The sequence below is a fragment of the Pteropus vampyrus genome, unplaced genomic scaffold (assembly GCF_000151845.1).
Source record: "Pteropus vampyrus isolate Shadow unplaced genomic scaffold, Pvam_2.0 Scaffold347, whole genome shotgun sequence".
In the NCBI taxonomy this organism is placed as follows: domain Eukaryota; kingdom Metazoa; phylum Chordata; class Mammalia; order Chiroptera; family Pteropodidae; genus Pteropus; species Pteropus vampyrus.
Genome location: NW_011889128.1, coordinates 882,815 through 910,572, shown reverse-complemented (window position 1 = coordinate 910,572; position 27,758 = coordinate 882,815). Strand labels below are relative to the sequence as shown.

At 53.6% G+C, this 27,758-nt stretch overlaps 4 protein-coding genes across 10 annotated transcripts; 1 reads left to right on the top strand and 3 right to left on the bottom strand.

Annotated features, from left to right (window-relative positions):
* Positions 1–432: 432 nt before the first annotated feature.
* ZNF668 (zinc finger protein 668) lies at positions 433–8,381 on the bottom strand. 2 transcript variants are annotated; one of them, XM_011378604.2, is made up of 3 exons: positions 8,246–8,381; positions 2,439–3,104; positions 433–1,864 (listed from the first exon to the last, which is right to left on the bottom strand). In XM_011378604.2, exons 2-3 carry the CDS (start codon positions 3,083–3,085, stop codon positions 652–654), a joined length of 1,860 nt encoding a protein of 619 aa, XP_011376906.1. In that variant the 5' UTR covers positions 3,086–3,104; positions 8,246–8,381; the 3' UTR covers positions 433–651. The 2 variants fall into 2 exon arrangements, with proteins under 2 accessions (XP_011376906.1, XP_023378201.1); XM_023522433.1 differs by lacking the exon at positions 8,246–8,381 and adding an exon at positions 6,733–8,224.
* A 17-nt stretch (positions 8,382–8,398) lies between these two features.
* On the top strand, positions 8,399–17,704 carry ZNF646 (zinc finger protein 646). 5 transcript variants are annotated; one of them, XM_011378606.2, is made up of 3 exons: positions 8,399–8,805; positions 10,438–15,845; positions 17,120–17,704. In XM_011378606.2, the coding sequence occupies exons 2-3, from the start codon at positions 10,520–10,522 to the stop codon at positions 17,239–17,241; spliced, it is 5,448 nt and encodes a 1,815-aa protein (XP_011376908.1). In that variant the 5' UTR covers positions 8,399–8,805; positions 10,438–10,519; the 3' UTR covers positions 17,242–17,704. The 5 variants fall into 5 exon arrangements, with proteins under 5 accessions (XP_011376908.1, XP_011376910.1, XP_011376909.1 ...); XM_011378608.2 differs by lacking the exon at positions 8,399–8,805 and adding an exon at positions 8,866–8,915; XM_011378607.2 differs by lacking the exon at positions 8,399–8,805 and adding an exon at positions 8,922–9,284.
* A 267-nt stretch (positions 17,705–17,971) lies between these two features.
* PRSS53 (protease, serine 53) lies at positions 17,972–23,819 on the bottom strand. The gene is made up of 11 exons (XM_023522434.1): positions 22,569–23,819; positions 21,601–21,621; positions 21,333–21,495; positions 20,751–21,016; positions 20,472–20,626; positions 20,096–20,315; positions 19,242–19,392; positions 18,911–19,152; positions 18,686–18,831; positions 18,308–18,524; positions 17,972–18,003 (listed from the first exon to the last, which is right to left on the bottom strand). Exons 1-11 carry the CDS (start codon positions 22,639–22,641, stop codon positions 17,984–17,986), a joined length of 1,674 nt encoding a protein of 557 aa, XP_023378202.1. The 5' UTR covers positions 22,642–23,819; the 3' UTR covers positions 17,972–17,983.
* A 175-nt stretch (positions 23,820–23,994) lies between these two features.
* On the bottom strand, positions 23,995–26,139 carry VKORC1 (vitamin K epoxide reductase complex subunit 1). Of its 2 annotated transcripts, XM_011378600.2 has the most exons (3): positions 25,745–26,080; positions 24,936–25,045; positions 23,995–24,467 (listed from the first exon to the last, which is right to left on the bottom strand). In XM_011378600.2, the coding sequence occupies exons 1-3, from the start codon at positions 25,915–25,917 to the stop codon at positions 24,259–24,261; spliced, it is 492 nt and encodes a 163-aa protein (XP_011376902.1). In that variant the 5' UTR covers positions 25,918–26,080; the 3' UTR covers positions 23,995–24,258. The 2 variants fall into 2 exon arrangements, with proteins under 2 accessions (XP_011376902.1, XP_011376903.1); XM_011378601.2 differs by lacking the exon at positions 24,936–25,045 and having other exon boundaries at positions 24,362–24,467; positions 25,745–26,139.
* Positions 26,140–27,758: the final 1,619 nt, after the last annotated feature.

The following is a 27,758-nucleotide window of genomic DNA, read 5'->3' as shown; positions in this document are numbered from 1 at the left end:
GTAGTGAATGGGAACCTTTTCTCCCCAAGTATATTTTCTAATTTGTTATTGCAGTATATAGGAAATCCACTAATTTTGGGTCTCAGTTTATTTTCTGTAAAAGGACAGAAGTAGAACTACTTGATAAAAGGTTTCTGTGGTCAAGCAAATATGGGATAAACAAAGCTATATGCATTTGTTCATTGCAGGACTTCAATGACTTTAATGCACTTTTGATGATCAAGAGTCCCCAAGAAAGGCATAGGGAATTTCCTGTACTTATTTGACCATGGAACCCTTTGTCACAAGACATTCTGAAACATACTTTGAGAAACAATGTACCCATACACCTTTCTGGTTTCTAATCTGTCAATCCAGGGGTCTCCACTGAACAGTATCGGATGCCCAAACTCTGCTCCCCTATCCCCAACCAGAACACAGAAGACAACCCAGTGTAAAAGTGAATGCTTTAATGAGTGTTATTCAGGGAGAGCCATGTCTCTCAACAGTGGGTACCAGCCTCCACTGTCCCCAGATCTTTGTTGGGAAGGTGAGCAGGCTGCTTGGGGAGCAGGGATCTTGGGTCTAAAGAATAAGCTGATGCAAAGGGAGGTTCAGGAGGCACCCTATGGGGGCTGGGCTCCTGAGAATGCAGATGAAGGTGCATGGACCTCAGACGGGCCCCTCTTCAGGCATTCCTAGCAAAGCCACAAGGGGCTCAAGGGGCGTGGGGGTCCCAATGGGCACAGGGTGGGTGCGTTCATGCTTGCGCAGGTCGCTTGCACTCAAGAATGCTTTGGGGCAATGGGGGCAGGTGTAGGGGCGCACAGAGCTGTGTGTGCGGCTGTGTTTGCGCAGCCCAGCGCGGTCTGAGAAGCTCTTGCCGCACTGGGTGCAGGGAAAGGGCCGGAGCTCTGGGTGTGAGCGCTCGTGGCGTCGCAGCAACGTCAGCGTGGAGAACGTCTCCTTGCATTCCCGGCACACAAACTGCGGTGGCTTCTCATCAACCTCCTCACCCTCCACCTCACTTGCCCCCGCCAAGGGACCAGGGGCCTCCCCAACCCCAGCATCTTGGCACTCCACATGCTCCACTGTCATGCCCACCACTTGCCACTGGGTGGCCATCACACCTCCTGATTCTGGGGGCAGCCCTAACAGCCCGGCTGGAGGGTCCCCTAGCCCTGCACCTGCTGCTGGGGCCGTTGGGCCCTCGCCTGCCACACTGACAGGCAGTGCCAGCCCCACTACCAGCTCCTGCTGTGGCGGAGCCCCCGTGGCCTCACTACTTCGATGGGTCCGTTCATGCTTCCTCAGGCTTGACGACACCACAAAGGACTTTCCACAGGCGTTACAATGGAAGGGGCGCTCACCCGAGTGCACCCGGCTGTGCTTAGTGAGACTGGCTCTCTCGGCGAAGGCTCGCCCGCACTCCTCACAGCGGAAGGGCCGCTGGCCTGAGTGCACCAAAGCATGCCGCTTGAGGTCCCAGGACGCCACGAACGTCTTGTCACACTGCAGGCATTTGAATGGCCGATCGCCTGTGTGCACCCGCCGGTGCATGGCCAGATCCGCCGGCTGCCGGAAGTCCTTGCCACACTTCTCACATCGGTAAGGCTTCACGCCCTCATGCGCCCGCTGGTGGCGCCGGAAGCTCGAGGGGTCGGAGAACATGCGGCCACAGCGTGGACACAGGAAGGGCTTCTCGCCAGAGTGAGTACGCTCGTGGCTCTGGTAGGAGCTGAGCTGCGTGAAGCCCTTGCCACAGGCTGGGCAGCGATAGGGTTTCTGCGCTGCATGGATGCGCTGGTGGCACGTGAGCGAGGATGAGCGGGAAAAGCTCTTCCCGCACTCTGAGCAGAGGAAGGGACGCTCACCTGTGTGGGACCTGTGGGAGTGTGGGGAACCCAGCATGAAGATGGCAGGCCCATAACCTGACCCCTGCTGCCTATATGCACTGTAAGTTAGGGGCCTCTAACATCCTGGGGGTGTTGGCCCAATCCCCTAAGAGCCACAGGGCTGCACCCCAGAAGAAGAAATCTTCAGGCTGGATGTCTAGATTCCAGAAAAGATCCCTCTCTGCACTCCAAAGACCCAGACATACTAGGCCCAACTCGCATCTCCTGGGTTCCACCAGGGACCCTCTGAGTGGCCCAATTTCAAGCCCTGTGCCCTTTTCTGCTGTCCACGAACCCAGGCTAAGCAGACCCCACTGGCATCCTCCACGGCTGCATCTCAAGACAGTGCGCCCAGCCCTGCAATGCCCCACCCACTCACCAAGCAGAGGCACCAGCTTCTCCCACGTGCTCACCACTCACCATAGCCCCACCAAACTCACCTTCCCATTAGCTCATTACGCTCCTTAAGACCCAACCCCAGGTCCCATTGGTCACAAGGCAGATTCTACTGTCCCACCTCCACCCTGCTGGCCTGCTCTTCCCAACCCCTTCAGGCGCCCTCACCGCTCGTGGTTGCGCAGGTCCTTGAGCTCTGCGTAGGCCTTGCCACAGCGCTCGCAACCATAGGGTCTGAGGCCGGCGTGTGTGCGCCGGTGCTTGCGGAACACAGAGGGGTCGGCAAAGCTCTTGCCGCAGTCAGCACAGGCGTAGGGCCGCTCACCCGTATGACCGCGCTGGTGAATCTTGAGCTTGGAGAGCGCACCATAGGCCTTGGGGCAGTGCGCACAGCGGAAAGGCAGCTCGCCAGCGTGCGAGGCCAGGTGCACGCGCAGGCAGACGGGTTGCATGAAGCGGCGGCCACACTCGGGGCAAGGGAAAGGCTTCTCACCCGTGTGGCTGCGCCCGTGACTACGCAGCTCGGGTGCCGTTTTGTAAGCCTTGGGGCAGAGCAGGCACGCAAAAGGCCTGGGTTTAGCCGCTGCACCGGACACCTTGTCCCCGCTGGCATCTTCGGCTTTGGGCTCTGTCTCTGGCTTCAGCTTCACCTCTCCTGTCTCCTCTGCGCTGTCTAAAGGCCCATGTGTTGCAGCGTGTCGTGCTGCCCTGGGCGCATTTGGAAACGTCTTGGTACAGGACAGGCACTTATAGCGGCGGCCCGAGCGCTTGTAACCGGGGCCTGGTGACCGGGCCTCTGCAGACTCCACTTCCATGGCCTCGATGGACAAAGTTCTGTGAGAGAAGCAAAGTTAGAAGCCACATCCCTTTTCCATTCTCCAAGGCCTCTCCCCTCACCAAAGCCCGGCCTGGGAACCCTATCTCATCTGCATTTCCTACCCAGGACCTCCCAATCCTTCCTTCCAAACATTCCTGGCTCTGAAACTCTGTGCTCAAGTTTCCTCTCTGGTCTGTTCGATGATGAAAGGAGTTGGGCATGGTGACTTCATAGGGGCTAAGGTAGAAGGCTAGAGTCATTAAAATGTCCACCTACACTTCCTTCCCCAATCTGAGCTTTTCCAAATCCTGTGGCATTCCCAGAAGGCCCTGGTTCCATCCTTCCTTCTTCAGCTCAGCCTGTGCCAAGATGCAGGGTCCTTTGCAAGGCTGCCCAGCACTCCTTAAGAGGCTACCCAGATGTGGGTCTGGCCTGAAAGTCTCTGCCCAGGAAAGACAGAGGTGGGTCTAGAAAAGGGCAGAACCAGTGGGCTAAATGTGATAGGCACCATCTGTCTGGAAGTGATAGGTCCCAGGCATATGTATTTTGTTTTTCTCCTCTAGTTGATTAGCTTACAGAGGCAGCAACTGTTCACGCAGAATTCTGGCCTTGCACAGCTGTAAGGGACTCCACCCCAGACAGGAATCCTGGTCTGCCCTCTGCTCTGGAATCGCTGTTGGGCTCCTGCTCCCATAGGTCTGGTCATGGGAAGCTCAGTTACTCTCAAGGCAGCTTGAGCCATTGCTAGCAGTTAGAAACCTGGGACACCCACTCTAGCTGAGGCCCCTTCATTCTTAGTTCAGAGACCAGACATCCTCCACACAGCTGTTCCTGGGGATCAGGAAATAGGATTAACAGCTGCATTAGTCTTAACACCAGCTCATCCTCCCTGGGGGATGAAAGGAAGAGGATTACAGCAGATCCACTTAAGGAGTGCTGAGCAGCAGCAGCTGCTGGGGGTGGCCAAGGTGGGAGTGCCCAGAAGTGTGCCCAGAAGCTAGGCTGGGAGGTAGGAATTCTTTGATCCTTTCTAAATCTGTTTCCTCATCTGTACACCTCAGGAGTTGGTGGCTTCTAAATTACGACCCAGGGAAGACATGGAAGGCCCTGGAGTAAGTGGCAAAGGCTGTATCTTTAGAGTCAGCACCCTTCTGCCTGGTAGCCTCAGTCCCCCACCCCTACACACATAATCTAGTTTGCACAGACAGCTGGGTCTTCTTCCTAAAACATCGTGTGATGCTCTGTCCCCTGCTTAAGAACTTTCCATGGCTTCCATCACACCATGCAAGTTCCCAGGTCCTTCCTGGCTGTTACAAATCCTACTAATCCTTCCTTTGAGCTCCACTTCCCCCAGGAAGCTCTTGCATCTCCTGCATCTCCCCTTTGGTTTTTGGCCCCAATCCCACACAACTCTGTACTACCTTCAGCTTGTTTTTTTCACCTTTCCCACTAAACTCTGGGCCTGGAAAGTGAGTTAAAGGGCTTAAGGCCCAACCTTCCCCAAGGCTTGAATTCCCCCTTCAGCTTCCAGGGGCTCTCTCTCTATCTCTGGATAAGGCACTCACTACCTCCCTTCCAGACAGTCTGACTGGTAAAATTTCTTCTTAATAAAAAACGATAAATCATATTTATGGAGCACTTGTTAAATAAGTATCCTAAGCTCTTCATATGTATTAACTCACTTAAACTTCATGTCAACACCATGAGAAATGTTCTATTATTACTCCCTTTTCACAGATAAGGGAACTGAGGCCCAACGGAGAAACAATATAGCATTGTGCTTAATTAAGTACACCATCTCTGAAGCCAAACTGCCTGGCTTTAAATCTTGCCTCCCTTCCTTCCTAGCTGTGATGTTGTACAATTTACTTCATGCTGTAGGACCTCAGTTTCCTCATCTGAAAAACCGAGGTAATAATAGTAACTTACCTCACAGAGTTGAGTGAGGATTCAATGTGATAAGAATAATTACTGCCCTCAATTATTGAGTCTTTTCTGAGCCAGACACTGCTAACAGTGCTCCTTATTTAATTCTCTCATAGCTTCCTGAGATAGGTCGTTGGGCCCTTGCTCAGTTATCTAGGCCCTTCCAGACTGGTCTATTGCCTGGGCCAGCCTCACAGTGAGCAGACCCTGAGCTCGGGTCATGCCTTTGTCTTTTCTTGCCCCTGTAGAACTGCCTTGAGACCAGAGCCAGAATACTTTGTTTGTTTCCCTCTCAGAGGGCTGGATTCCATGGGTTCTGAGCTCTGTGCCTCAGTTTTCCTATCTGTGAACTGGAAACCAGATAGTCAGAAGGATAAATCTCTCTTCCTAAGACACTTCCCAGGTGGAAAAATAGGGGGGTGCCAGGTTGGTTCCAGCAGGTGCCCAGCTCCATGAAGAGCAGAGGGCCAGGTAGTCTAGGCCACTGTCTAAAACCCCACCATTAGCTCTTCAAGTCACAGTTTGCTGAGGACTCTTCTATCCTCCACTCCCTAGAGTGATGTTTCTCCAAGTCAGGTCTGTGAACCCCCTGCATGAGAATAATCATCCATGAAATGTGGAGCAGGACTCAGAAATCTGTACTGTGAAAACACTTTGGGTCATTCCAACTAACATTCAACACTTAAGAACCAAAGACTCATTAATAGGTCTTCACAAGCTTCTAGGAAAGAGAGATTTTACTATACCTCGTTTTCAGATGTAGAGATTATATTGCCATAAAGGGAAAAACTTGCACAAGGACTCATAACTAAGCAAGGAGCCCAAACACAAACTCGAGTCTTCAGATCTCTGGGCTGGGCTCTTTCTCACCAGTCTTCATTTACTTAAGGTTTATTAGCCAAATAATGAGACTTTGCACTGCTCCTAGGACAAAGACCAGTATCTTTTTTCATGGCCAGCAAGTCCCTGAACCATCTAACTCTTGCCTACCTCACCTCCCACTCCTCTTCCCTGGCTCACTAGGCTCCACCCACACAGACTCCTTTTCTTTTCCTCAAAGAGCTGAATTCCTTTCTACTTCAGGGCCTTTGCACTAGTAGTTACCTTTGCTAGAACTACTGTTTCCCAAGGATCTTTGTGTAGCTATCTCTTTGGTTTCACTTGGGACTTGACTCCTTATCACCTCAAAGAGGGCTTTCTGACCACATTTTTAATGATATCTGCACCCTTGCTGATCATTCTCTATTCCCCTCTTTAATTTTCTTTACGGTGCCCACATGGACAACATTCCTTACAAGTTAACCATGGGCCAGAGATCATTCTAAGAATTTTATGTGTATTATTCAAGCTAAGCCTCCCAACTACCTAGAACTTTGCTTTGGACTGAATGTATGCATGCACGAAGGAAAGGCCATGTGAGGACATAGTGAGAAGATGGCCTTCTACAAGGCAGAAAAAGAGTCATCACCAGGACCTTAATTGGCAAACACCTTGATTTTGGACTTCCAAGCCTTCAGAACTGTGAGAAATAAATTTCTGTTGTTTAAGCCCCACATCTGTGGTTTTTTGTTATGGTGGCCTGAACGGACTAAGTTAAACAGTATTATTTTTCCCGTATTACAGATGAGGATACTGAGGCACACAAGCATGGTCACAGACAGGTGGTCTGCGTCCCAAACTTCTGCTTTCTGTCCCGATTATTGCTTTGATAGCACTTACCCATTTTATGGCTTGGTTGTTAATTCTCTGCAAGAGTCTAGGCTGGCAAAAGCCAGGAACCTTTATTATTCTGTATCTACTACACCTAGAACTGTGACTGGAACCCCAAAACAAACTGAAAGAATTAACCTCTGAGAGGGAATTCAAACCCAGGCCTGCAGCCATAGCAGGCATTTGTGAGAATGTCTGTCAACAACTATTTAATGACTGAATTTCTCTGCCTGTCCAAGTTCTCAAGGTCCAAATATCGCCCCTATGTCCCCCCAGTGGATTCATTGCTTTAGTGAAGGGGACTTGTCTTTGCTTTACTATTGACTTAGGAGGAAAATGAAGACTTGCTTCATTACTCATCCCATGTAGAGGTTTAATTCCCAGAGAGTTTAGACCAGGACTCTGCGAACAGGGATGAGGTGAAAAAAAGGAACCACTTTCTATTCTCTCTGCACCTAGGTCTCTCCATGTCTAGACAAATAGTCACCCAAAAGGCCTCACTGCCTATGAGAGATTTGGTGAGATGGAGGATGGGGAACTGTGCAGAGGTGAGAGCTAATCATCTCCTAGGCCTCCAAAATGGTCGGTTAACAATCTAATCCCAAGCTACTTTACCAGCCTCAGCTCCAGCGACAGTGACCCCATCCCAAGAGACTAAAGCTGCAGCCATCTAAATGCAGTTCCACATACAGTGCCCTCTGCCTCGAGAGCAGTTGCTTGCCTTCTCCCATGGGAAAACTCTTTTGCATCCTTCAAATATTCGCTTTCCCAATGCCTTCGGAAATACTTAATAGGCAGTATAAGTAAGGGCGCCACGGCGCACTGAACCTGTTTTCTCGTCAGTGAAATCAATTGCTGAGGTACGTGGGAGTTTAAAGAGCTTTAGGGCCTACGAGACACACTGAGGAGAGGCCGAGAGCTGTAAGAACCCTGCGCTTCTCGCTCCCTGCAACCTTCTAGGTGTCGGCGCTCCCGCGAGAAGCCCCACAGGGCTGGGGCTGACTCGTCTCGGAACAACCCTGGGAAAATGTGGCCGCGGAGAACGTGGAAAGAAAGAGTGAACGAAGAATGACAGAATGAACAAATGAATGGACCTGGACAAAGGCCTGCAAGATGGCGTTCTCTAGGACCGCGGGAGGGGCGGCCAGGACCTCGGCCGGGGAGGGGGCAGCAGGCGCCGGGGCCCTTGCCAGGAGGGTCCCACGCCTGGGACAAAAGCCTGTGACATGGCGGGCTCTAGGACCCCCGAGCCCGCACCGCGTGAGGCAGGCAGCCGCGCGGGGAGAGCCCAGGCGTCCGCAGCAGCCCGCCCGCGGGGACAGCCGGCGGGTTCTAGGACCCGCTGGGCCCAGAGCCTGCCTGCGCCCTCCCAGGACCGCATTTCTCCCGCCCCGCCTGCGCTGCTCGCTCCAGGCCAACCCCATCCACCCTCAGCTCCCACAGGGAAACTGAGGTTCGCTCGGATTGCGTCCGCACTAGGGGCGCCTGGGGATCCTCGCGGCTTCCTGCCGGCGTTTCCTACCTGAATGGACTTAGGCTTACTCCGTGGAGTCAGCGGCAGCTCCTCTCACCGACAGAGACCAAGACACTGCCAGGGAGGGGCAAGCGTTAGGACCCAGCGGCGGAGGAAGGCGGGGTCGGCCGGCGGAAGTGGAAGGGAGCTTCCTCTGCTAGGGAGGAAGGCGAAGTTTACCCGCGCACCCCTGACTGAAGGCGGTGGAGAGACGTCTTGCAAGGGGTCTGTGTTGGTGCAAAAGACCGGAGACGCCGGGCAGGCTTACTATATATATCTGGGTATTGCTAGTTTGGGGCCGGGTCCCCAAGAACTAGAAGGTGGGAGGACAGAAAGCCCATGCTCAAGCTTTGTAGTACCTACATCCTCTTATAGTCAACATTTCCCACTTAACAGCGAGGAATACATGAAGCTCCCTCCATATGTCTTGGGAAGGTTTTCAAGGAACCCCACAAAAAATGTTGCCAAAGTACTGAGGCTACGACTGCAGAACCCCTTTTTTCCCTCTTCTGAGCTCAGTCAATGTGAACCGGAACGATTTTGCTGCTCTTGCCGGAAGTGTGGCTAAGGTTAGTGCAAAACGACGCCGCGCTTTGACCTACATGGGCGGGGTTAGAGTCGCATTTTAGCTACTTCTCTCTTGCGCCGGAAGTGTGTTTGTGTAGAATGCTGGTTGGAGGTGGGTCAGAAAGTGTTTGGGGGCGCAGGTTTCGCGGGGAAGCTTTTGCGGTCAGGACACTTCCTGTTTCCTAGTAACAATAGGAAGTGTCCGCGGAGCTCGGGGTAGACTCTTGGCTTTTGCCAGCTGCGCCCTTTCTACTCTAGCTCCTTCCTTCTTTCCCTTTTCCTTTGTCTCTTTCTCTCCCTTCCCACCTCCTAGGAGCCCTGGCGGAGTGTGCGTGTGTGGGAGCGCGAGAGCCCCCCGCAGCCACCCCTTGGGGCGCGCGGCTGCAGTTAGGGTGAGGGTCCTAGTGCGCAGGCGCGCTCCCGTTCGTGGTCCCCAACGGACGCATCCACGGCGGGAACGAGGAGGGGCCACCCGTACGAGGTAGGGGGTCCTAAAAGGAAATTGGCCCAGGAGATGAGTAAGACGAGAGGACCTCGGTGGTTGATCAGGAGAGAGAACTCTTAAGGGAAGAGGTTTTGTGAGGTGAGAATTCAGGGAGCAGGTTCGTTGTGGCGGGGGGGGGGGTGGTTAGTCGGAGATAGGGAGTTGTATTGGGTTCCAATGGGAGTGAAGAGTCAGAGAAAGCACGGGGGCGTGCTATGGAGAGGGCAAGGTCATTGGAAAGGAGATTGCCTTGAATCAGTGGGTTTGCTTGTGTGTAAACTGGGATAACAGGCATTGCAGTTTGTTGTGAGGATTGAGCGACACAGTGAATATTCTTTATTTGGCATGTGCCCGGCACAGGGTAATGCTCAATTAGCATGTGTTGCTGTCATCATCAGTATTATGAGAGGAGGTAGAAGAAAAAATGAGAAGGGGTGGTGAGGGTATAGTGAGGAGGTGTGGGAAAGAAAAAGGGGGTGAAGAACAACCAGAAATGGGATGGAATTTCCATGACAATTTAGTTTGGGTTGAGGGGAAGTAGGTGAAGGAAGTGGCCAAGAGTCTTTTAGAAAGGAGACCTCGTGACCCTGAAAGGAATAGAGGATGTGGGGGAACAAGCCAGCCCATTCTCTGAAGGAGGCCCCTAACTTTACTTCTCAGTCTCTTATCTGAGCTGTAGAAAGAAGTTGCTTTTTCAATTCCAGTAGCCTACTCTGTTTAGCTGAATAGTGAAGGAGAGAGGATTGGACATCTCTTATTGAACGTCCTAGAAAAGGTTCAGGTTTCTTTTTAAGTCTCAGGAAATAGATTGTTTCAGAATTTTAGATAGGAAAGGGTAAGACTTTGGATTTGGTCTGAAGAACAGGTTAATAGGTTTGCGATCAGAGGTAGGTTACATCCCTGTAGTCTTAAATTTCCTTATCTATACTTCAAGGGATGAGTAGGCCCAGGGAAGCTCCCATATTTGGAGAGCTTGTGTGCAGGGAGGCCTGAAATGAAGGTGCTTCCAGATTAGATCCAGTAGAAAACAGGTCCCTGGGCATTGCTGCTTGGGGAACCTCTTTATGATCTCTGGTGAACTTGCTGCCTACAGAGCCAAGAGGCAAGGTTAATTCAAGCTTTCCTTCTGACCACTGCCCCCTCTTCCTAGGCCTTTGCCCCACCACCAGAGGAAGATGCTGCTGCCATCTGCCTGCTCTTCCTGAACCTCCAGGTTTCTGCCACACTGCCCCATGGAGGAAACACCCACCTTACTCAGCTGCTGTGACTGTCAGCGCCACTTTCCTAGCCTTCCAGAACTGTCAAGGCACCGAGAATTGCTCCATCCATCCTCTAACCAGGACAGTGAGGAGGCTGACAGCATCCCTCGGCCCTACCGCTGTCAGCAGTGTGGGCGGGGCTACCGTCACCCAGGGAGTTTGGTCAACCACCGTCGGACCCACGAGACTGGCCTTTTCCCATGTACCACCTGTGGCAAGGATTTCACCAATCCTATGGCTCTCAAGAGCCATATGAGGACTCATGTTCCTGAGGGCCGCCGCAGGCGCAAGCCTCCCTACCCCAAGGAAGCCACCCTACGCCTTCAGGGGGAAACAGTGGCCACTGACTCCTGGGGCCAGAGGCTTGGCCATGGGGAAAGCTGCGGAAACCAGAAAAAATGTGCTGAAGAGATATCTGTCTATGCATCTGGGCCTGACCCTGGGGCAGCTCTGGGCACTTGGGAAGTTCCACCCACTAGACAAAGAGAAGGCTGGGAAAGCCAGCCAAATCTTGAGGAGGGTGCAGAGAGCTGGGGGCCCACCACCAATTCTGCCAGAGCCACACCACTCCCCAATCCAGCCAACAGCCTCCTTAGCAATTTGGAACAGTATTTGGCTGAATCAATGGTGAATTTCACAGGCGGCCAGGAGCCCACTCAGTCCCCTCCTGCTGAGGAGGAACGGCGGTACAAGTGTAGTCAATGTGGCAAGACTTATAAGCATGCTGGGAGCCTCACCAACCACCGCCAGAGCCACACACTGGGCATCTACCCTTGTGCCATCTGCTTCAAAGAGTTCTCTAACCTCATGGCCCTGAAGAACCACTCCCGACTCCATGCCCAGTATCGGCCTTACCAGTGTCCCCATTGCCCCCGTGCCTTCCGGCTCCCCCGAGAGCTGCTGGAACACCAGCAGTCCCATGAAAATGAAAGGCAAGAGCAGCTGTGGGAAGAGAAAGGGTTGCCAGCCTCCAACGGGCACACAGATGAGAGCAGCCAGGACCAGCTCTCTAATACACTGATGCTGAATGGCTCTGGGGACCTGGAGGACAGTGGTGTGGAGGAGTACCGACCTTTTCGCTGTGGAGACTGTGGCCGTACTTACCGCCATGCAGGGAGCCTCATCAACCATCGCAAGAGCCACCAGACAGGTGTCTACCCTTGCTCCATCTGTTCTAAGCAGCTGTTCAACGCAGCTGCTCTCAAAAACCACGTGCGGGCCCATCACAGACCCCGGCAAGGAGCTGGGGAGGATGGGCAGCCATCAGTGCCGCCAGCTCCCTTGCCTCTGGCTGAGACCACCCACAAAGAAAGAGAGGTCCCCACCACCACCTTGGACCATCGCCCGTATAAATGCAATGAATGTGGTCGGGCATACCGCCATCGCGGGAGCCTGGTGAACCACCGCCACAGCCATCAGACAGGAGAGTACCAGTGTTCACTCTGTCCCCGCAAGTACCCCAACCTTATGGCCCTACGTAACCATGTGCGGGTCCATTGCAAGTCTGCTCGCCGCAGTGCAGGCCCAGAGGCTGAAGGTTCCTCCAGCCACCTCAAGGTGGAGCTCCCACCTGACTTGGTTGGAACAGAGGCAGCCCCATGTACAGACCAGGGAAATGGGTGCAAACATGAAGAAGCCACTGATGGTCCCCCAGCAGCAGATAGGACAGCGCCACAGATATGTAGCATATGTGGGATGCTCTTTGAAGACCCTGAGAGCCTTGAACATCATTGCCATACCCATGGGGAAGGGGAAAACAGCAGGACAGAAGCCAGGGTGTCACCTCCTCGGGCATTTGCCTGCCGAGACTGTGGAAAGAGCTATCGCCACTCGGGCAGCCTTATCAACCACAGGCAGACCCACCAGACGGGGGACTTCAACTGTGGTGCCTGCTCTAAGCATTTCCACACCATGGCTGCCATGAAGAACCATTTGCGATGCCACAGTCGGCGGCGGAGCAGGCGGCACCGGAAGCGCGCTGGCGGTGCTGGAGGTGGGGGAGAAACCAAATTCCTGTCAGGCAGGAACTGGGCCCAGGAGTTGGCAGAAGACAATGAGGGCCTGAACTGTCCCCAGAACCCTTCAGGGGAAAGTCCTAGTGAAGCTGAAGGCAATCTAGAAAGTGATAGGGACTGTCTGCAGGCTCAAGCTGAAAGGGACAAATGTGGGCTTGAGAAGGATGAGGCCTGTGTCCAGGGCAATCAAGAGAGCAGAGGTCCTGAGGAAGGACTGGAAAGAAAGGAGGCCTGTTTCCTTAACAACTCGGACATCCCAGGCGATGAAAGCAATGGGACTCGCTTCTGTGATAGCCTCACCAGGGTAGATGAAGATCAGAAACCAGCCACTGGCCAACCCAGCTCCCCTTTCCACTCTGCTGAAGCTGTTACTAGCTGGCAGGCTGAGATCTCCCACACATGTTCAGACTGTGGACATTCTTTCTCCCATGCCACTAGCCTGCTGAGCCATAGGCCCTGCCATCCACCAGGCATCTATCAGTGCTCCCTCTGCCCGAAGGAGTTTGACTCTCTGCCTGCCCTGCGCAGTCATTTCCAGAACCATGGGCCGGGGGAGGCAGCCCCAGCACAGCCTTTCCTCTGCTGCCTCTGTGGCATGATCTTTCCTGGGCGGGCTGGCTACAGGCTTCATAGGCGCCAGGCTCATGACTCCTCTGGTATGACTGAGGGCTCGGAGGAGGAGGGGGAAGAGGAAGGAGCAGCAGCGGCATCCTCCACCCACAGCACCCCGCTGCAGCTCTCGGAAGCAGAGCTGTTGAATCAGCTGCAGCGGGAGGTGGAGGCTCTGGAGGGAGCTGATTATGGACACATCTGTGGCTGCTGCGGTCAGACCTATGATGACCTGGGGAGCCTGGAGCGTCACCACCAAAGTCAGAGTTCTGGGAATACCACGAACAAAGCTCTCAGCCACTTGGGAACATCAGATGATGCCATGGAAATGGTTTCAGACAGCTTTGAGGGCACAGTGACCTCTCTTTCAGCAGAGAGTGGAGACACAAAGTCTGGAGAGGGAGTAGGCGTAACGATTGCAAACAGCCTTTGCACGCATGGTAGGGAAAGTTCTCTCGAGGCCCAGCCACGTCCTTTCCGCTGTAACCAATGTGGCAAGACCTATCGCCATGGTGGAAGCCTGGTGAACCATCGCAAGATCCACCAGACTGGAGACTACATCTGCCCTGTCTGCTCTCGCTGCTACCCTAACCTAGCTGCCTACCGCAACCATCTGCGAAACCACCCACGCTGCAAAGGCTCTGAGCCCCAGATAGGGCCCATCCCAGAGGCAGGAGGCAGCAGTGAGCCCCAGAATGTGGCAAAGGAGGGACTGGGGCAGGCAGAAGTGGGGAAGTTCCAGGAGGATCTTAAAGTGGAGCCCTCAGAGGAGGTGGCAAGAGTGAAAGAAGAGGCATGGGAGGAGACCACTGTGAAAGGGGAGGAGATGGAGCTGAGGTTAGAGACTGCAGAGAAGGGCTGCCAGACTGAGGCCAGCTCTGAGCGGCCCTTCAGCTGTGAGGTGTGTGGCCGGTCATACAAGCACGCTGGTAGCCTCATTAATCACCGGCAGAGCCACCAGACTGGCCACTTTGGCTGTCAGGCCTGCTCCAAAGGCTTCTCAAACCTCATGTCCCTCAAGAACCACCGGCGTATCCACGCAGATCCCCGGCGTTTCCACTGTGGTGACTGTGGGAAGGCCTTCCGACTGCGGAAACAGTTGGCTAGCCACCAGCGGGTCCACATCCAGCGGGGTGGGGGCACCCGAAAACTGACTCGGGAAGATCGGCCCTTCCGGTGTGGGCAGTGCGGGCGGAACTACCGCCATGCTGGCAGCCTCCTGAACCATCGGCGCAGCCATGAGACAGGCCAGTATAGCTGTCCCACCTGCCCCAAGACCTACTCCAACCGCATGGCCTTGAGGGATCACCAGAGGCTGCATTCAGAGAGCCGACGACGAAGAGCAGAGCGATCCCGGCGGGCAGCTGTGCGCTGCGCCCTCTGTGGCCGGGGCTTCCCTGGCCGGGTCTCTCTGGAGCGGCACCTGCGAGAGCATGAGGAGGAAACCAAAAGTGGTCAAGGAGGCCCCAGTAGCACAGAAGGCAGCAACAGGAACCTGACTGATGACCAGGGACTAGAAGACAGATTGGGTGGTACTGAGTCAGTACCCCAGCTGGAGTATGGGGCCGTGAGGCCACAGGAGCAGAGTCATAGCCCCATCGGGGCGTCAGGTTCAGAAGCCACAGAGCCAGTATCCTGGGGCATGGGGCAAGCAGGTGGGTGGCGAAGAGACAGGGGACTGGTCAATCATGCTGGAGATTGGGTTCCTCGGGTTCATGTACTAAACAAGCCAGAAAATGAGTCAGGGGACAGTGTCCCCAGGAGTCCTTGCCACCTTGGCAACAGCCAGCCCAGTGAGCCTAGTGTGAGTCACGTAGATAGCTGCGACAATGGAGACAGCAGCCCTCAGCTCCAGTCAGAGAACCACCCCTTTTCCTGCTGCCATTGTGGCAAGACCTACTGCCAATCTGAAGGCCCTTTGAACCACAACATCCATAAGACAGACTGTCACTATTGCCTGCTCTGCTCCAAGGATTTCTTGAATTCTGTGTCCACTAAGAGCCACAGACACAGCCATAATCACATAGCTGCCCAGACCTTTGCCTGCCCTGACTGTGGCAAGGCCTTTCAGTCCCACCATGAACTAGCCAGCCACGTGCAAACTCATAATACCAGGGGCCTTTGTCAGGCGGCACCCCAAATAGAGGAGGCCATAGATCCCGAAGCTGGGACTATGGAGGATGAGGTGGTTCTTCTTGGTCAAGGAAAAGCCCAGAAGGCCCTAGCGGAGCCCCCCAGGTCCCCAGAAGAGAATGCTGCGAGAGCTGATGGAGGCCAGGGGGTAAAGTCCATAGTGGCTGAAGATGAGGAGCGGCCCTTCTGCTGTGCCCAGTGTGGGCGTTCCTACCGCCATGCTGGTAGCCTACTGAACCACCAGAAAGCCCACACCACTGGACTCTACCCCTGCTCCCTCTGCCCCAAACTTCTACCCAACCTACTTTCCCTTAAGAACCATGGCAGGACGCACACAGACCCTAGGCGCCATCGCTGCAGCATCTGTGGCAAGGCCTTCCGGACAGCTGCCCGCCTGGAGGGCCATGGGCGGGTCCATGCGCCCCAGGAGGGGCCCTTCACTTGCCCCCATTGTCCCCGCCACTTCCGCCGCCGCATCAGCTTCCTACAGCACCAGCAGCAGCACCAGGAGGAATGGACAGTGGCCAGCTCTGGTACAGGGGGTATGAATGGGCTTGGGCAGAGGACCAAAGAGTGCCAGAGCGGGTGGGTACACAGTGGAGGGCAAAATCTGGCCCCAAGGTGGTGAGGGAGCAAGCAGTGAGTGGAGAGGGTCACTTGGATTCCAAGAAGTGGTCAGGGGCTTGGGTATGGAGTGAGAAAACTTTGAGGATGCTGACTTGAGTGGCCTAGATCTGAGCCCCTGGGTCAGGTAAGTAAATAGCACAGTGGTATGGGGTACGGGGAGTGGGCAGGGGAAGAGGCAGCTATCTGGGCTCTTCTGCTGTGACAGAGCCAACGAGGAGGATTTTTGTTTAGGGAGGAGAAGTAGCTGAGTACTATGTAGCTACTACGGTTGTAAACTCTCTTGATCCAGCCAGTAATGATTCCCAGAGAAAAAGATGATCTAGGTTCTACTCTTTAGTCCTAGAGGAGGCAAGGAGCCAGGGATTGAGGAATGGGGTGTGGGAGGCACCCCCAGACTGGACTTTGTGGCCTTGTTGCTGTCTTGGCCAGAGAAACTGGGTCACTGGTGGGCCCCCAGTTCCCTGTCCCTCTTTCCCTGCATCTTGTCTCTGCTCCTCCCCCCTTTTCTTAGAAACTAGACTTTTGGTCCTTTCCTACCACTGTTGCCTCCTGTCTCTTCTCCAACTCTTTATTCAACCCTTTTCTTCCTCCTTCACTGGGTATCTCCTTTTTAGGATCCAACCAAACCACCCTTTCCACCTGAACACCTCCTCCTGCTAGCACACTTTTAACTGGAGAACTGAGTCATACATAATTGTTTCTTTTGAAGCCAAGCCCAGCTGTAGCAACAAGTCATTAGCCCCTATCTCCTTCTATCGGAGAATCTTCTCGGAGTCACCCTGACCCAGCCCAGCTGGAAGACGAGGCTGCTGAGTAGGACACCTTGTTCCCTCAGTGAGCCCCAGGCTTCTGTGCTCCACATCCTCTAAAGATCTCCTAGGACCCATTCCATTTAGTGGCCACTACGGGTGGGTGTCCTGAGATGGTGGGCCCTTGACCAGAAATTGGCAGAGAAGGAAGGGATGGTGGGCAAGATTCCCTCAGAGCTGACAAGTTGGCTTTCAGGATAAAAGAGTTCTTGTGACTTCAAGGGAATGTTCAAGGAGACAGTTAGCCAGGTTTGGAAAAATAATTAGAGGTCCTAGGATTCTGGGGTTCTCATACAGACCTTAAGCCATGGGCAGGGCTGGGAAGGAGGATACAGGCTTTGCGGAGTGTGCCCTCCTTAGTGACCTCTCTCTCTCCCCAGGAGGCCCAAAGGCCCCAGCGGCAGGCAGAGGGGACTTGTCGTTGCCACCTCCACCTACCCCCACGACTCCACTCCTGGACCCTTCACCCCAGTGGCCTGCAGACCTCAGCTTCTCCCTCTGAACTTCAAGTCTCCAAAGATCAGAGTATGGGGTGGGAGTGCAGGTGCAGGGAAGAGGCTTGATCTCCATGTTCTGCTCAGGAGTAGTTTGGGCATCCCCAACTCTTCTCCTTTTCCCCTATGAAGAGGACCCAGATCTGCCTTTCCCAAGGAAGGAGTGAGGTATTTCTCATGTTCCTGTCCTTGAAGGACTTCCTTCCCCAGCCTTTGTCACCATGCTCTTCCCTATGACTAGCCCTGCAAGAAACCTGATGCCAGGCTCTACCACGATGCTAGGTCACCCTCACCAACTCCCAGATTCCAGCACCAGGGAGAGGCAAATTCAGACAGCTACCAGTAGGAATGTTGCCTGTGGAAGGGGGGCCTTTTGCTACAATTTGTAACTTATTTTCTAAAATCTATTTTATAACAATTTATTTAAGTTTTAAAAAGGAAAATTGATACCCCTCCAAAAAATTTTTTTTTCAATGTATGTGGTTGGTGTGTTTGTATCTAAGGGAATGAAAATATAGGGACCACTGAGTCATTTAAGTCAGAGAGCAGAGCTGGGAGTAGGGAGCATCCACAAGTGACATCTGCCTGTCCTGCAGGGTAGGGAGTGGGGGCAGCTGCCAATCTGGGCAGGATCCTTCTTGGAGCCCACTGGGCTGTCGGGCCTGCCCCAGTGCCTGGAATCCTGTGTGGGTGGGGGGAATGGAGAGGGGCAGAGGCAGTAACTTGTTTGCAGCATCTCAGAGTCATCTGTCAACAGCCGGCTGGTTGACCTGTCAGGGAGAGGAAGGAGTTGAGGGCAGGTTGGCTTCATCCTCACAACTTCCCTCCCTCCTTGGAAGGAAGAAAAAGGAGGTACTACTTAGCCTCCATGCTGGATGAGAAAACAGGTTCAGAGAGGTTGAGAGTTCTGTTCCAAGTCACACAATAATGGAGAACCAGAATTTGAATCCAGATGGATCTGTCCACTGCTCTACCCTGCCCAGGGCAGTTAGACGTGGCTCAGAACAGATCTTTCCCTAGACAGAAAGGATCTGGGGAGCTAAGTGTCAGCAGAGAGGCCCCAGGACCACATACTCATGTTGGCCAGGCAGCTACCAGTCTCAGCCTCGGGCTCTGGCTCCTTGGTGAAGTAGACCTGCCAGTCCAAACTGCTGACCCAATTCTCGTAGGTGGGAAGTGCCGTGAAGACTGCAGGCTGTGCAGGGCCTTGACAGGCATCTCCAAAGCTGTGTAGCCCAGCCAGGAACCATGTGCCCCTCACTTCGTGCACTAGTGGTGCCCCAGACAGGCCCTGTCAGGTGACACTGGGTGACATCTTTTTCCCCAGAGGCAGCTATGAAGAGCAGAAGGGGCTAGGGGACGGGCTGAGGCTCTTTATTTGAAAGCCAGCAGAAAGGCTGAGTTTCAGGGGAGAGGCAGCTCTGGGGTAAGGTTTGGGGGACTGGGGCTTACCTCACAGCAGGGCAGCTCACCCACAACACTGGTACACACCATCCCTGGCAGAAGGGGGATGCCATCACTCCCAAGGGTTGTATGCAGCCGGCTGCAGGCCCTGAGCCCCAGGATGGTGACAGGCACTGTCTGAGAGAAGCTGGTGCCTGCTCGGAGGGGGGAAGACCTGGCTGCCCAGTGGCCTCTAGGCTGATGGACAGCTGCTGGTAACCCTTTCCTACATACCTGCTCCTTGGGCCAGCCCCAGGACCCAGCCACGTTCCCCAGCAGGCAGGTGGTGGTCAGCGTAGGGCACGCAGAGGGGCCTCAGGCTAGGGCCCAATGTCACGGGCTCGGCCAGCAGCAGGAGAGCCACATCATAGCCCCCTTCTGGGTGGGTGTAAGCCCCATGCAGAATGAGTTGCTTTAGGCCCCACTCCTCTGGTCCAGCCCCCAGCCCTACACTCCATTCCTCTGGGTTCTGACGCCTGTAGAGACAGCATTGACAGCATTGGGTGGCAGGGCTGCCAGCAGGGGCAGGAGGGAGGTGCACAAAGGTGAGGGAAACAAGGCTCACCCAATGAAGCAGTGCGCAGCAGTCAGAACCACCTCCTCTGACACCAGGGCTCCCCCACAGGCCAGCTTCCCCTGGTGCTTCAGCCTGGCATCCCAGGGCCATGAGGAGGGGGCTCCTGCCTGGGGACCTTCTCTCCTCAAGGATCCGCAGGCTGAAACAGATGGATTACACCATCTGCCTTCTTGCTAAGTGCTCACTATGTACCAGGCCCTGTGCTAAGCACTTATAGTGGACTATCAAATCCTCACAAAATTTTAAGTTGAATTTTGTTACCCTTGTAACCAAAGTTCCAGAGAGGTTAAGTGACTTTATAGCTCAATAACCACAGGCAAGTAGCAGACTTGAGATTCAAAAGCCATGGCCTTAGCTTTTAACCCTGATAGTCCAGCCTCAAGGGAGTGGTGTGTTCATCATTCTTCCACCCCACCTGTCTGCACCCCTCCAGGCTTGGACTGGCCCCAGAATCCCTGGCTCACTATACTTCTCTTACCATCAAGACATAGCTTCAGTCCCAGGAATTATTTTGCATGCAATTTGCATGTTAGTCACTTAATGCCAGAATTCTGAATGGGAGCCCTGCCCAGTCTCACTGGGTCCCTACTTGGAAATTTGCAGCCAGATCTCAGAGACCCCTCTTCTTAAACTCCAAACCCATAAAGTTCTGGAGCATCTATGCCTCTCAGCCCTAAATGCGGCTGTTCCCATCTTAGGACCCCCTAGTTAGTATGTGGCAGTTTGTAGATACCCTATATCAATTCTCCAGTCTGAGCTGATATTTATTTAACTGTGGTCCTCATTCAGGCCGGAATATAGCACATACATTGTAGCACACTCTGAACAGCTCCTGCTCATACCTACACAGCTGTCCTCATCACTGATCTCCAGGGTCTCTGGGTTCTGGGCCAGAAAGGCTGCCCCTTGAGCTCGAGCCTTCAGCCAGGAGCTGTAAACAGCCATGTCAGTCAGTAGCACAGGAGTGTCTTCCTGGGCACAGCTTGATGTGAAACTGATGATCCCAGTCTGAACCCAGTGTCCATCAGGCTCTTGGCACAGCACGGGACCCCCAGAATCTCCCTAGAGCAGGCAAAGGAGTCAAGGACAGATACCTGAGCTGTCCAGCCCTGGGCAGACATTCTCTGCAGCCCTTCTGCCCATCCTGTGGATCGAGGACCCAGCCCAAGGCCAAGCCCCCTCCCCTTCTGCTCCCTTCCTCTCTCCTCCCCGTCAGACCTGACAAGGCCCCTGCACCCCAGGCTGGGCACCCCCACACAGCATCCCGGGCCGGGCAGGGCTGGCCAGCAGCCGCTGGTGCAGCCGATTGTAGAGACAATTGCATGTGGGGCGGCTGATTAGACGCAGGCGCAGATTCCGTAGAGTCCTGGGAGCTGGCAAAAGAGAGGGGATTGGGGCCAGAGTCTGGGCTCTGGGGAGCAAGGGAGCCTGGAAGCAGGGACAGTTGGCAGCTGAGGCTGTATGCCTCTTTGGGCTTCAGTCTAGGACAGCACTTACCATCATTGGTGTCCTGATCCCAACCAGTGGCCCAGCAAGAGGTCCCAAAGGGAAAGCGATGGCCAGGCTGGGGCAAGCAGAGGGGCATGTGGGCCGTAGGGTGAGCGAGCTGTAGCAGGGCCAGGTCTGAGCCCTGGCTGTAGTGGTTATAGGCCCTGGGCAGCTGCAGAGCAGTCACTCCCACTTCCTCAGCCCCTGGGCTCAGCCCCTTACGCTGCAGAGAGCCCAGGACAACTGACCAGGAGTTCAGTTCTGTCACTGTTGCTCTGGAAGGAGAAGGACAAGGCCCAGGAATGGAGTGCAAAGGAGTAAGTGACACCATGAAAGGTAGCACAAGGTAGGTGAAAAATATTAGCCCATGGCTTTAAGCGAGGTCTTTGCTTCTCACAACCTCAATTTCTCATTTGTAAGGTTTCTATCATGAAAAGTTGTTAAGATTAACTTGATAATATATACCTAGCACATGGCATAGTCTCAGTAAATGGCACTTTGTTATTCTAGGGGCAAGGATTAGTCTTGGGTTTGGGGACACATCACCTACCCTCAATGCCAGAAACCCTGTCTGACCCAGCCACAACTCACTTTTCAAAGCAGTGGGCAGCAGTGAGGACCCAGGTGTCTGCCACTAGGGATCCACTGCAGATGTGGAACCCCTGCCTCCTCACACTGGCCTGCCATGGCCACTCGCCAAGCTCCGTTTTGCCCTCCTGAGGTTCAGGGGGGCCAGGGCCACGCTGCCCACAGGCTGTAAAGAGGGATGGGTCAGGCTAACAGCAGGTCCCTATCCTGCCCTCACCGCAGGTCTGACCCAGACCCAAGTAAGGCCCAGGCCCCTGTCTCCAAAGCTTACCACGCTGAGCTCCTTGAAGACCTGGAAAGAGAGAGACATAGGTGAGACTTGGGGGAGACTTACTTTCCTGGCCGAGCTTTGGTGGAGGGGACAGGTAGGTGAGACTGGCCCTGGGTCCTTGCCTATGACTCTGTGACTATCTCACCAGCCCCTCCCAGAATGAAAATATTTATATGAGGTCAAGAAACAGCTTTTACTGGAACCTATTCAGAGCATATGCTCAGTAATTAATTCTCCCTCAGCTGTGCTCAGCACTCCTGGGCCTGAGGAGTAGGGCCTGGGATTCAACTTGGGACAAGGCCAACCTTCCTCCAGGGTTCAGAACCCCCCGATTCCTGCCCCTGCCACTGAGTCAGGGAGGTGGCCTGTGTATATAGAGAGCATTAACTTAATTGTGCCCTCAGCCATGACAGCTTCAGAGGAAGGATTAGATGCCTGTGTCATGTCCAGGTGATAGACAGCTCCAAGAGATTGAGACTCACCTCACCCATTCTGACGACTCAGACTCCCCCACCTTTTTAGAAACCACCAGACTCTACCAAGTTCCCCTGCCCTGCCTCTTCCTCATCATAGGCACACACAAACACATCCATTGAACATCTGAGCCCAGAGATGGGACTTATGTAAAGACTGGGAGACTGAGGCCAAAGGTTCCCAGAATTTGCCTAAGGTTATCCTGGAGGTAGAGAGGCAGATGGGAGGACAGGGTACATATACAGGCACTGTGACAGTTCCTGCAGACATAGACTGTAATCCAGTCTAAAAAAATCACAGTCATTTTGACATAGGCTGCCACATACACCTCCCCCCCACACACACAGCTGGACACAGTTACATCGCCACAGGCAAACTGTCACCCCACAGGCATTATCCCTCACACACGCCAAGCTGCAGGGGCTGCTGGGCAGAGGGTGGCCGCTGAGTCCCCCTATACCACACCCCCATGCACTCAAACACAGGTGGCTCACCCTCTACGAGGACCACGGCTCCCAGGATGAGCAGCCCTTGTCCCCAGCTTGGCTTCATGCTGCTCCAGGCCATTCTGCTGTCTGCGCTGTGGTTCTGAGAGAGGCTCCCTGAGTCTCTCTGGCTCCACCTCTTCTCCGCCCCCAGTTAGCTAGGAGTCAGGTGTCATTGCTTTTCCTGGGCTGGAAAGAAGCCAGCAGCTCCTAGCTCTGGGGCTATGGCTGTGTGAACTTGGGCTATTCACCACCCCTCTTTGGGCCTCTGCCATGGCCAAACTACCTGTGCATGACTTTGGACAGCCTGTCGCTGCCTTGTCTGAAAGACTCAGAATTGTTGAATATAAAAATGCTTAGACCAGAGCCTGGCATAGAGTAAACTTGCTCCCAGCACAGAAGCTAGCTTCCAGTAACTGTGAAGGGCACAATGGGCAGGCCCTCCCAGTTTCCACTTTTCATTTCGGCTTCCCAAACTCTCTCCCAGGCCCAGGTCCAAGTGGGTCTCACATACCTTCTTCCATCTTGCTTCAGATGCAGTGTGTGTACACCTGGGTGTTAAGGTGCCAGGGCTTTCTGCTGTTTGCTGGCTATGAGACTGACAAATCTCAACCTCTCTGAGCCTGCCACCTTTGTGGCAGACAGGGTTATAGTAGTGCTCACCTTTCTCACAGACTCAATCAGGAGGGAAGAACACTCAGGGTACATCTTTTTTCACTTACTGACTTTTAACTCAGGCCAGCCCAGATTGCTTAGGAACCCCAACACCAACAGAGATAGTTGTGACTAGGGTTAAGAGACAAATGGTCCTGGTGGATTAAAGTCCTGAGGGCTCCCTAACCCTTTTCCAGGCACTGGCTGTGTGATCTTAGGCAAATTACTTAGCCTCTCTGTACTTCAGTTTCCTCATCAAGATAGGGATAACAGTACCTACCTCATACAATGGCTATAAGAGTTAAATGAGTTAACACATGTCATGTTCTTAAACAGTGCTTGGCATACAAATAAGTGCTTGGTAAATATTAGGAAATGCAAATCAAAAACACTTACAACTTGTTCTTGGCCCTTCAGGGCTGCCAAGACTGGCTTGCAGTAGTAGATAAGGCAGCCAGAGGGGTTAAGGTTAGACTATAGGAAGAACTTCCCAGCAAGCATGCACAGAACCAGAAAGGCAGCTTGTCTTTGCAAATGCATGCTTGGCCCTCCCAGGAGAGGAGGCCTGGCTCTCATGGGCAGCAGGGATAAGATGCCAGCCTGCTACCTGGGAGTGGGGGCCAATGGTGCCCTAGGTCTTGCTGACTCTACCTGCTGGAGAAGGAACTAACCACCCTTTCCAGGAAGGCCCTCCATTCTCCCTCTGATTCATATCCTTCCAGTCTCAGAGGAGGCAAGAATGGGGGAAGCCTGACAGTAGGGTCACTGGTAGACAGGTGGCTCAGATTTGGCCAATTTATTAAAGAAATTTTATTGCTTAGAACCTTCCCTCCTTGGGCAACAGCAGAAGCTTTGAAAACCAGCTCTTGAGGACAGAACCAGAGGCACTAGGATGGAGAATGTGGCACATTTGATCCATTGTTCTGTGTTGGGAGTATGGCTGAGGCGAGTTGCAGACTCTTCCAAGGACCCAGATGTGTTCCCCTTGGGCAAGGCTGACATGCCAAAGCAGAGCAGATGAAGTCAGCCTGGCTTTGGTGAGGGCTCAGTGCCCTTTGACCTTGTCCTGGGGTCCCTGGACATCCCGGACATTGAGCACCATCAGGCCCACGTTGATGGCATAGGTGGTGATGCAAACGATGCAGAAATCATAGAGCACGAAGAATAGGATCCAGGCTAGGTAGACAGAACCAGTGAGAGACACCAGGGAACTCAGTACCAGCAGAATAGATGCCCAGCGGCCCCGGAGGCAACCTGCAAGGCAGAAGAAGGTCAGGCATAGGCTTCAGGGACTGGCCACCTCTAAAACATTGCGATGACTTCATGGTGCCATCCAGACAGCAGGTGCTGCTGGGGAACAATCTAAAAAAAGAGGCTTTGGTAGGCCCTACCAAGGCCTTGTTTCTCCTATCTGTTCAATGATCCTTGGGACCCAAATAGTGAATTTTCCTGCTCAGCTCTACATGAGATGAAAGACAACAATCTTTGGATTCCCCCAGAAAGGAACTTCTGAGTCTTTCTCAAAAAAATAGTGCCCTAGGAAGTGGTTAAGAGTTTTTCTGGCTCTGACAGTACCTATACCAACTGAAAGACTCCTGTTAGTTCCTACTCCCATGTGCTCAGTGATGAGCAGCTGGCTGTCAGGATGGGGCTGGGCTTGCCAAGGGAAGAATGGCTGTCACCAGGGGACGGGGCCTGCAAGGAAGGGGCAGGGCCACTCACCAAACAACAGCTGTAGTGTGTAGAAGATGCAACCAAATATACTGTTGGATTGATTGAAGATACTGTTGGGGCCCAGCACCTGTTCCACCAGTCCGAAGCCCTGGCCCCACCTGGTGGAGGGGAAGGCCCAAATTAGGAGTGTCAACCTTGTGCCTTGGGCCCTGTCCTGGAGGAGTGATTTCCATGAAGCCACCTAGGCTGTCCTTCCTGGTTTTCCCATCCCCCCGCCGTTAGAGTCCAAGGGTCGATGACATCCCAGTGCAGCCTCCCTTTGGCCAGGTCAGGATTCCATGTGTCTGCTCCTATCTTCCCAGGCCTGGCCGTGGCTCCCGCATAGGCCCCTTTTTCCATCCAATGCCTTCAATAATCTTAAGATGGCAAGGTGGGTAATAACGGTTGAACCTTGCTTTGCAGAGTTACCGGAGACTGGGAATTCGGGGCAGAATCTCTGCCGTGGATTTCTAAATCTCCAGCTCCCAGGCAGCCCATTCCCCTTCTCCGTATTCGGTCATCCCACTAATCCCCGGCCCTCAAGCATAGCCATACTTGGCTATCTTGTCCCAAGGCACGGTCATCCTCAAGCCCATCATCGGTCCCTGCACGTTACCCCACCTTCCCTTCCTGCCCGACACCGTTATTCCTTGGCAGTACTCCCTCAAGCAGTCTGGTCCCCATGGATCCGCTCCCTGGTATTGCGATCCCAGACTCCAGAACCATTTGGCAACGCGGCCGCCATGCACACTTGGTCCCAGTGCACCGCTTCCAGGAGCAGCCCGATGCCCCAAGCCTTCCTCCACTCCCGCGCGTACCTAGAGGAGAAGACACGCGAACAGCTGATAGCGGTACCCACGTCGCAGAGCGCGCGGTAATTCTGGTCCCGGGCACGCGCCTCCTTCACGTGCATCGCGTAGAGAGAGAGGACTAAACCCGCGAGGCAGAGTGCAAGCCGCACCCACCCGGGACTACCCCAGGTAGCGCCCATGTCTCCTGGTTGGGTCCCAGGCGCCAGCCCGAAGGGAACAAGCCACGGAGCAGGGAAGGCGGGGGGGAATGGCCACAGCCTCTCCCGCCCCTCTGACTGAGCGATGGGCGGGCCTGGTCTCGCACTCCCTGGTCTTATTGGTTTTTCCTGACTGGATAGGCGTGCTGGAGAGGTAGGAAAACAGCGAGGAATGCTGGGACTGGAAAACCAGATTAAGGGACACGTAATTACGGAATAAGCAACCTGCCAGGCATTGTGGGAGTTGTAGTCCGATCGGCTGCAATGCCTCAAGGGAAATGGAGTCTCCGGAGTTTTAAAAATTATGGTACCTATATTAACTATGACTAACAGTAATAGCGCTTATACTCTATGCCAAACCCTATTCTAAGGAGTGGAACATCCAGGACCTAGAGACCTGAGGATCAGGGAATCTAGCGAGTACTGCGATCCTATCCAGAAGCAAGCATTTTCCTTGAAATTATTTCAGACACCATTAGGACTATAACCACCCTAAATTGCTCAGCCATTCCCTCTTGCTTCGCCAGCGCCTCCTGCCGGCTGGTCTCTCTCCCTTAAATTCCCAGCTCTACAATCTCCGCCTTACCCTTGACCGTATCCTAACCTCTGTTCTTTTCTAGCGCCCACCTGGCGAAACATGAGCCTGAATCAATCTAACAGTCCCTCCTTTTGAAGCTTTCAGTGGGCTAGCTGAACTCTCCCCTTCACAGACATGGCACCTATTGATAACCCATCTCTTTTATATCCTTCTTTCTCATCTGCTTTGAAACTTGCTTCTCTTTTCCATTTTGGGCTTCAGCTCTCTCACCTGCAAAATAAGTACAATAATAGTACCTACATCAGAAGGTTGTTATGAAGATGAAATTAGTACATATAAAGCTCTTAGAAGAGTGCCTGACCAACAGAAATGACGGTGTGTGACCTTCGAGGCTAATTTATAGAGATGTCGCAGCCTCCAGCTCGTCTCCTCTTAAATCACTTATTCTGAGGGAAGCCAATCATAGATAACAACAATTTCAATAGCTCAGAGAATAAAGCCCAGTATTTCGTTTTTTAAGCTCTAAATGAGTATTCTGGAAGAGGGCTCGTGGGGTGCATGTTCAACCTCCGCCGCCAGGAGGCAGCAATGTGTTCGGGCCGGCTAGTCAGGCGCGCGGGGTCAAACCGGCTCAGGCAGTTCTTAGACGCTTCCTGCCTCTGAGGCAGCCACAGCCGCCCACTTCTGTACCCGGGTATGCGTCGCTGCCACGTGAGTGCGGAGCACTCCGAGTCCTTGCTTCTCTGCTCAGGCGGTCCTCCCGCACTGAGCACCCTTCCTTTTCCCTTCTTCCACCGGCTCAGGCCTGCTTCAGGAGCTTAGTGGTCTCCCAGTATAACTCCAGGATATTGCCAGGATTCTGGTTCTGGAAAAGAAAGGGTGGGAATGGTATGAGGATGGGGGGCGAATTGGAAATCCAGAGACTCAGGGAGCCTCTTCCTCATGGTCTATGCAGATCTTCCCTCTGTTCCTCAGACAGGCCAGCCATGGGGAAGAATCTCACCTCTGCTGAAATTTCAAGACAGCCTTTGGGCTCCAAAGATGTCGCCTGCTTCACTTAACTTTTTTAATTAAAAAATTTAAAAATACTTAGAAAATACATAACCATGGAAAGGAAAAAATCCCATTAGTACAAGTGTACACACGTGCACACAAGTCTCCCATCATATGCTGCTTAGAAAAAGTAATTGTCTTTTCACTGGTCTCTCTGCCTTCCGTCTCTCCAGTCCCCACCCTCCCAATCACTACAGCCAGAGGGTTCTAAGGAGCAAATCTGACAAATTAA

Excerpts from the sequence above, each read along its gene's own strand:
- ZNF668 (XM_011378604.2), bottom strand. The coding sequence starts at position 3,085 with ATGGAAGTGGAGTCTGCAGAGGCCCGGTCACCAGGCCCCGGTTACAAG. Across the intron at positions 1,865-2,438 it reads GACCTGCGCAACCACGAGCG|GTCCCACACAGGTGAGCGTC; the intron begins GTGAGGGCGCCT and ends ACACTCCCACAG.
- ZNF646 (XM_011378606.2), top strand. The coding sequence starts at position 10,520 with ATGGAGGAAACACCCACCTTACTCAGCTGCTGTGACTGTCAGCGCCAC. Across the intron at positions 15,846-17,119 it reads GGCCAGCTCTGGTACAGGGG|GAGGCCCAAAGGCCCCAGCG; the intron begins GTATGAATGGGC and ends CTCTCTCCCCAG.
- PRSS53 (XM_023522434.1), bottom strand. The coding sequence starts at position 22,641 with ATGGCCTGGAGCAGCATGAAGCCAAGCTGGGGACAAGGGCTGCTCATC. Across the intron at positions 21,496-21,600 it reads TCTTCAAGGAGCTCAGCGTG|CCTGTGGGCAGCGTGGCCCT; the intron begins GTAAGCTTTGGA and ends CCCTCTTTACAG. Across the intron at positions 18,525-18,685 it reads GTGAGCTGCCCTGCTGTGAG|GGCCTGTCTGGGGCACCACT; the intron begins GTAAGCCCCAGT and ends GTCACCTGACAG.
- VKORC1 (XM_011378600.2), bottom strand. The coding sequence starts at position 25,917 with ATGGGCGCTACCTGGGGTAGTCCCGGGTGGGTGCGGCTTGCACTCTGC. Across the intron at positions 25,046-25,744 it reads TCGCGTGTCTTCTCCTCTAG|GTGGGGCCAGGGCTTCGGAC; the intron begins GTACGCGCGGGA and ends CCCCTCCACCAG. Across the intron at positions 24,468-24,935 it reads CACACTACAGCTGTTGTTTG|GTTGCCTCCGGGGCCGCTGG; the intron begins GTGAGTGGCCCT and ends TCTGCCTTGCAG.